The sequence below is a fragment of the Micropterus dolomieu genome, linkage group LG18 (genome assembly GCF_021292245.1).
Source record: "Micropterus dolomieu isolate WLL.071019.BEF.003 ecotype Adirondacks linkage group LG18, ASM2129224v1, whole genome shotgun sequence".
Lineage (NCBI taxonomy): Eukaryota > Metazoa > Chordata > Actinopteri > Centrarchiformes > Centrarchidae > Micropterus > Micropterus dolomieu.
Window position 1 is genome coordinate 9,723,408 of NC_060167.1, and position 8,374 is coordinate 9,731,781.

Consider the following 8,374-nt stretch of genomic DNA (forward strand, 5'->3'; position numbering starts at 1 on the left):
AGGTAAATAACGATTGAAACAACAAAACAAAATAACCATTTTTTTTCAACAGACTATATTTTACATATACCTTTTTTCTCATTTTTCTTTGTTTCTTTTATATTTTTGCTATTTTTCTTAGTCCCATTTCACCAATCGTCTGTTTTCTTTCTTGATTCTCAGAAAACAAGAGCTCAGTACACTGGACTTTCGGGACTGAGCCCAGACTAAAATATCTTTGCATGCTAAAATGCTTTTAAATAAACAAATATAAAGAAAAATGCAAATAGCCTGTTTCTGACACACTTCCAGAAGTAGGCCAAGAAGATGGGACTAAAAATATGACCCTCAGAGCTGCTGGGGTCAAATGAAAAACCAATGGCTATGACTCCTGGGTTAATTATACAGCATAGGGGCAGTGAGTGATAAAGAATATTGACGTGCTTTGACTTACATGTCTCTAATTGAGTTTAGGTGCACAGATCTTCGAAGTGTGAAGATCTCATTAAAGAAAGGGATGGAGCTATAGTCTCCATAAATCTTAAATATTACTTAGACAATATTACTTAACCTGCACCTGCTGCCTGCTACTCTGTGGCTAACAAAACAACAAGAAACAGTCTTAAAAGCCCTCAGAGATTAAACCACTGTTCACATGTGAAATTGATTCAGGGATGACATTTTTATGCCTCAAGCATCTCTAGTCCCCAGGCAGCGCACCCTCAACCCTTGACCTTTTCACACTTCGGCCTTGTGCATCTGTCACTGGCGATAACGGCATCAAAATTGATTCCAATCACCCTCCATACCATGGTAGTCAGCACGGAAGGGGGTAAACAAATTCCTCGCCACAAGGCATGTCAGTGATTGGTTTTATATGCTGAAAATTAAATAAACACTGTTAAAAAAACAAGCTGCTTTTTGTCTCCTGGGGTGTGTTCCTGTAAGGAGGCTAAGGCCATATCCACACTACACTGTTTTAGTTTACAAACGGAGAATTTAAACGAATATGATCTCCGTCCACACCAGCATTTTAGCTGCGTTTTGGAGTTGATCTCCATCTACATTAAAACAACTGAAAACGCACATCTATTGGCCGTTCAGGTACACGGGGCACGCGTGTGCCAGTGTAAACAAGAAGCAGATGGTCTCTTCCTAGTTGCAGAAGATTTGGCAAAAGAAAAAATAAATACAACAATAAGGAGCTGGGATTGTTACTGAACGTAACACAGGAGTGTGGCGGCGGGAAAACAGACTGGGAGTCGTTGCAAAGTAAATACGGCGACTTGCACAGTACAACTGTAGGCAGATAAGTGTTATTTGCACAGTACATAATATTTTTATAAAAATACCATGTCTACGGAAGCCCTAAGCGGCCATCGATTCATATCTTTATTTTACTAATAATTATCTCATGATCTTGAGAAAACAAATGTTGTTTTCCCGTGATAACGAGCTAATTTTCTTGTGATCTTGAGATAACAAAACAGTAGTTTAACGCAGGGGTTGGCAAGAACAGTTCTTAATGGTAATTTCAAGGTGGTTAGCTCAGTAAGTAAGGTACATGACTAGTAGGATTGAGATTGTGAGTTTGATCCTCATAGAAGACCAATTTAAATATTTTTTTTCATATTCCTCTTCAACAAAGTTGTTATGAAGATGACTGATTCACATGCTCACAATTAATCAAATGCTGGAGTGTGTGCTGTCGATTGGTCCACATTCATCAACCTATGGACTTTTCATTTCCCCATCATTCCCAGGCAAAGGAAATTCATCTGCTTCTCATTCAGGGAATCCATTTAACTACACATTTCCTGATGACTATTTCAGAACCTTTGAAATAGCCTTCAGGAAATATGTGATTTGTTGAAGAGAATGATTAAAAAACACACAAAAGAAGAATAAAAAAACTTTGCAGGGGGGTCAAATCTGCAATCCCTGGGATGCAAGTCCTGCACTCTACAAACTGAGCTAAATGGTAACTCATCAAATTGACAGGACATCGTAAAGAAACGCACCTGCCAACCCCTGTATTTAGCTGGTTTGTTATCTCGAGATCACGAGAAAATTATCCCGTTATCACGAGAAAACAACAGTTGTTATCTCGACATCATGAGATAATTATCTCGTTATCACGTGAAAACGGAGTAAAATAAAAATATGAATGGATGGCCGCTTAGGGCTTCCCTACATGTCAAAAACCCGGTCAGTAGCATCGTGTTTCAGCTTAGCATGACTTATAAGACCCAAACAGAGAGCCGAGCGAGAGTGGCTGCGTCATCGTTTCTAGGTGCTCCGTTTTGGGCCGTCTTCACTAAAACGCCTTCCGGAGTTTTGAAACGCAAAACTGGGTCGGCAACATTTCTAAACTTCTCCGTTTTAGGTCTTTGTTTTTGCCATTGTAGTCTGGACGGGAGGTGCAAACGTAGTTTTCTCGTTTTAATTCGAAAATGCAGTAGTGTGGATGGGGCCTGAGAAAAGCTGGACTTATTGTGAAAAACATAACTTAGGTTAACCGAACAGTTTAAGCCATTACACATAAACTATTAAGAGCTCATTAGTAGTGTTAATTAGTGAGCCTTAGAGGTGCTGGTAGATACCTTTGGACAGAGCCAGGCTAGCTGTTTCCCCTTCAGGGCTCTCAAGTCTCACCTTGAGACACACGCATTTCAGCCAGTTCACAGGCCACACCTTCTCACGCTGAGATGTTAAGAGATAACGTAAAGTTGTCCCGCTATATTCAATTAATGGACGATCATTTTTGTGCAGAGTTCATAGCTTTCTCTGTAGCCTACTAAATGCCAGAGCCGTTAAGCCTATCAGAAATAAAAATGTGTTGTTTCTGGGTAAAATCCGTGATCCCGCTGGAAGCACGTTCCTTACCAGGCAACATGGATCCGCAACTTCAGTGGAAGTTGGAAGCGCTGGACCCAATGAATGCGGTAACTGTAGTTTTTTCCCCCCAGCATTTTTATTTTATGATTCCTGGACGAAATCACTTGCCTGGGATCAAAGATAGTGAGATCAGCTGAGGTTGGGGAGTGTAGCCAAATGCATGCTAAATTATTATTGATGCAGTCAAAAGCTCTCCAACCTCTTTGCAACCAGAAGCTGTGGCTTTTTTAGCCAGTGGTGAGCACAAGTAACATAGGCCTATTCAGATCCTTTAAAGAAATAAATAAAAGTACACACTGTAAAAATACTCTGCAGGTAGGCCTACTGCAATGAAAAAGTTAAATAAAGGTATGTAAGTAGGCTATATCTGGAAAATGTAGAAGTAGCCAATTAAAAATAAAAGTTTTCTACTCAAAGCAGAAAGAAAAATGTCCCATATGACTGTTATGCTATTAGGCTATATATTATATCATTAGATTATTATTCCTCATGCTTTAATGTAATTGGTTGAGGTTGAACTATTTTGTATCAGACTGCAATTGATGATTTCTTTTTTTTAATCAACTAATTATGTTCTCCATTAATCAATTTGAATAAATTCTGAAAATAGTGAGAAATGTTCTTACTTTTCCCTAAGTGACAACTTCACAATGCTTGTTTTGTCAGTCCAAACCTCAAAATGATTAAAAATACATTAAAATAATCAAGTAAAAGCAGCAGATCTTCACGTTTGTGAAGCTTGACCCATGAAATTTTTTTACATGAAAAATTATACCAAAACATTTGCCAATTAAATTTCTGTCAATTTGCCTAACTGATGTAGTTCTACTAGCTGGACTTGTATAAACTGTTAAGTAATTTAATTTATATCAAAACATCCTATTTTTTAAACTCTTAATACATTTTGTGTGTAAAAAGCTTATTTTTTAAAGTAACTAGTAAATGAATCTGTCAGATAAAGTAAGAAATAGCTAGAATATATGCCTTTGAGATGTGGTGAAGTAGTAGAAAGTAGCATGAAAAGAAAATACTCAAGTTCAGTACAAATACCTGTACTTAAGTGCAGTACTACTTTGTTACTGTCCACCACTGGACTTTGCTTTGCCTACCTGAAACTAAGCAAAGGACTAGAGATCTTTTTCTATATTTTGGCTCTGGACAGAAAGCTATTATCCATCATGCTGGTGAAAATGGCTGGCCTTGAGCCACAGGGCTCTAAGTGGGAGCCCACTACCCCTGTCATCAAGGCATTAAAATGTGCAACAAACAATTACAACACAAAACACCATTTATAAGCTGAAATGTGTAGCCTACTCACACACACGGCTTGGCGTATGCGTAGGGCAAGTTCTGCCATCCTACTGTAGGCCTATGTGTACAGCACTGCTGTTCAATGGGTTCATTTGGGGCCTAATTTCTTTTTAGTTTTGATCCATCTGTATTTTTGAAATATAAGTATATATATAAAAAATAGTCTTTTATCAGATCTACCTATTTTTATACCTTGTATTTGTTCGGGGCAGTTATAGGTAACTATAGGTAAAATCTAACTGCTAGTAAAAGCTTGAGAGAATTGGCTTCAAATATTTGAGTGGCTCCTCCCCTAACACGCGTTATCTCACTCTAAACTTTTGATAAAACTTATGCTAAGCTAAGCTACCCGGCTGCTGGCTGTAGCTTCAGTTTTACCATACAGACACAAGAGCAGTATCAATCTTAAAACAGTATTAGTTTTCTGTACAGATAGGCCTACAATCATTTTGGTAGATGTGATTTCTGGAAAAGGAGCTTTTCTATTAGAGAATCCAGGTTTTTCTTTGAATTTCGTTTCCACATGTCCAGTTAACTTGTTAGTCCTCCTCTCTGTAATACCCCTCTATGCTTGCATCTGATTTGAAAGCTACCATCCATAATGCAAATATAATGATCTCTTAAAATATATGAGATGAAACAATTGCAGTTCTGTATGCAGGATAATTAAGACTCTTAACTGTATTTTCACCCTCATTATGTAACCATTTGTGGTTTTATCCCCACTCTGTTCTATTTGCCCTAATTGTATTCTTCTTAATGTCATACTCTTTTCTTCGCTGACCCAATTTTTCCATGGAGATCATTAAACTTTTATTTTATCTTATCTTTAATGTTTTTCTCAATTGTGTGATGAAGACTTTTAGAGTTTAAAGAATTAAAGGCAGTTTTCTTTCTTTAGCATAAGTGCCTACAGTGGCACCCGCTATAAAGTGAATTGAGAAAAGGTGTGTCCTGTCTTAATTGTTAAACAATTGAGGGCAATCTCTCTATGAACTTTGCTTTCAAATGTACCATTAACAAAAAATACTTTTTTTCTTGGAGAAAAATAACCTTTGCCCCCCCCTCCAAAAAAGAGAGAAAGAGAGAATAATGAACAGTGAACATGGAGCAGGTAGTTCAATGAGTGCAGATGATGAATGACCATGGGGAGGGAGTACAGGACCAGAGCAGAGGCACAGCCATTTGTTACTCTGCTGTCACAAATGTATTTTTAATGAATCTGCACCTCTGACTCCTCTGCAGAGCAGCACTGCTCCTTAAGGCCATCTTGACCCAATATTTCCCGTAAAGCGGTGGCTCTGAACAGACCCATTTTAGCTCTGGCTGTGTAATGTAAATAACCTTCTCCTTCTGAGTGCTGAAGCCATCAGTCTCACTCCTCATTATCATCCTTACCTGTGCTGAGAAAAGGGGTCGTTCCTGTCTCAGTGCTGGAAGCAGGTGGGGAGGTTTCACCTTGAATCACTCCTGTGTACTAAGCTCTGTTTCTCAAAGATGCTGTTTTTCTTGGCAAAAAATCCTTCAAAAAAGCTTTTGGAGTCTGCCCCACTATTTCCTGAAATCATTCCAAATTCAGATATTTCTGGTGATTTATGGCAGATCCTTTAGATCCCCCATGCCTTTGCAGTGGCAAGGTAAGTACTGACGTTTGTTTAAAATACCATCCATCCATCGTCAACCGCTTATCCTGTGCACAGGGTCGCGGGGGGGCTGGAGCCAATCCCAGATGACTTTGGGCGAAAGGCAGGGTACACCCTGGACAGGTCGCCAGTCCATCGCAGGGCCAGACATAGACACACAACCACTCACACTCACATCCACACCTAAGGACAATTTCGGAGACACCAATTAACCTAGCCTGCATGTCTTTGGATGGTGGGAGGACGCCGGAGCACCCGGAGAGAACCCACGCGGACATGGGGAGAACATGCAAACTCCCTGTTTAAAATATCAACGTGATTATTTAAGAAGAATATATGGTGGAAAAGGAGGAGCCGTGAAGTCAGAGAGAAGTAAAAGTTACCTGCTGATTTCCTGCAGGGCAAACACCTTAAAGCATGCTGCAATGATGTGCGATGAAGTTGAGAGGTGAATATATTTCCTACAGCAGTACACAGCGCCTTGGTTGGCTGAAATATTGAGGATGAGTGTGGAGATCGAGGTTAAGCCAAGGCCAGTTACATTCACACACCTCTGTAATTCTAGCTTTTCCACTTATTGCATGTAGATGTGGAAACTGTCGGGGGAAAAAAAAAACCCACTGCAGACACCATCCTGGAAAAGACTACTTCATTTTGGAGGAGACTGATGCATGAGATGATACACATGAACACATGACCTACACTGACACCCTGAATGACACACTCATCATTGCCTTTGCTGTGCTCCATCTGTGCTGTCACACCAGTTCAACAATCTTCTGGGGAATTGGACCTGGGCAGTAATCCATCCTCAGCCTCCAGCTTCCAAAAAAAAAAAAAAATGTTTTATGCAAAGAATGTATGCTGCAAAAGGCAATTCCACACATACACAAATGCACACACTATAAAAAGAGCGTTAATTCACTTTCAGAATACTTCATTCATCATTTTAACAGCTAAAGCACAAACATAGCAACAAAAGGCAATCCAGGAAAGTAAGATTATTATTCATTCTATTAGCTCATTAAAGCAGTTCATGCACCTTAAATAACACCAAAGCAATTCTTTATGCTCTTGTTATCTTTATCCATTTTGAACAAGGAGGCTGTCCATGTCCGGCTCTGACAGCAGTGAGTCATTGACCTCCATGTATGTACGTCCAGTTACTGTCTATAAGGGCTGTTGACAGCTCCCCACTGCGGAGAAAATGTTATGTACAGTATCTGGACAGCAGAGGAAGTCAAATTCCATCCTTGGCTTGTTATGGTTGAATAAAGTCACATTGCTACACAGGAGCAGGAGATGGTTGAGGGGGACAGATGTCATGGTGTTTATGAAGGCATCTCATTGTGGCTGGATGTCTCTGTGGGAACCCTCTTCCTGCCCGGGCAATTGGTCTTGACAGAGTTCTCCCCCGACTCGAGGATCAGCGGGCGGTTGTTCTTGTCTCTGTCTTGGTCTGTGACACAGGTCTGGTTGTTACTGTCAAGACAAAATAAATGAGGGGCTTCACTCAAAAATCCAACACATGAACATTTATTCAATAAGTGTTACTACTTTAATGCAAATATGCTGGTTATACACTAGACTATATACTGCTACTACTAAACCTGGGCCTTTTTTAAATGATTGGTTGATTTTTTTGTGTCATTCGTGAGACAATATCCAGCAAATATATGATCGAGCAGTAAAACAAGACCTCTTACTAAAGAACATAAATTACTGCATAAACTGTACATATATACAGCATATACAGTGGGGGAAATAAGTATTTGACCCCTTGCTGATTTTGCAGGTTTGCCCACTTACAAAGAATGCAACGATCTATAATTTTAATCATATGTACAGTCTAACAGTGAAAGACAGAATCCCAAAGAAAATTCCAGAAAATCACATCATATGAATTTATAAAAATTGATAACCATCTGATGAGGAAAAACAAGTATTTGACCCCCTGGACAAACAGCATGTTAATATTTTGTAGAAAAGCCATTATTGGCCAGCACAGATGTCAAACGGTTTTTATAGTTGGTGACAAGGTTTGTGCACATTTCGGTAGGGATGTTGGCCCACTCCTCCCTGCAGACAGCCTCCAAATCATTCAGGTTCCGAGGTTGTCGCCTGGCAACTCGAATTTTAAGCTCCCTCCAAAGATTTTCAGTCGGATTCAGGTCTGGAGACTGGCTAGGCCACTCCAGAACCTTGATGTGCTTCTTCTTCAGCCACTCTTTTGTTGCTTTGGCGGTGTGCTTAGGGTCGTTGTTGTACTGAAACACCCATCCTCGACCCATCTTCAGCTCTCTCACTGAGGGAAGGAGATGTTGGTCCAGAATTCCACGATACATGGCCCCGTCCATCCTCCCCTCAATACGATGGAGTTGTCCCGTCCCATTGGCTGAAAAGCACCCCCAAAGCATGATGTTGCCACCACCATGCTTGACGGTGGGGATGGTGTTCTTTGGGTTGTACTCGGTGTTCTTTGCCCTCCAAACACGACGTGTTGAGTTGAGGCCAAAAAGTTCTATTTTGGTCTCATCTGACCA

The 8,374-nt window shown here is 40.1% G+C and overlaps 1 protein-coding gene across 3 annotated transcripts in view; it reads right to left on the reverse strand.

The window, feature by feature from the left end:
• Nucleotides 1–6,664: 6,664 nt before the first annotated feature.
• rnf207a (ring finger protein 207a) overlaps nt 6,665–8,374 on the reverse strand; it is a 26,441-nt gene continuing 24,731 nt past the window's right edge. For all 3 annotated transcript variants that reach the window (XM_046076588.1, XM_046076589.1, XM_046076590.1), the window contains one exon: nt 6,665–7,313. In XM_046076588.1, coding sequence (XP_045932544.1) covers nt 7,163–7,313 — 151 coding nt within the window. In that variant the 3' untranslated portion in view covers nt 6,665–7,162. The remainder of the gene's footprint in view (nt 7,314–8,374) is intronic.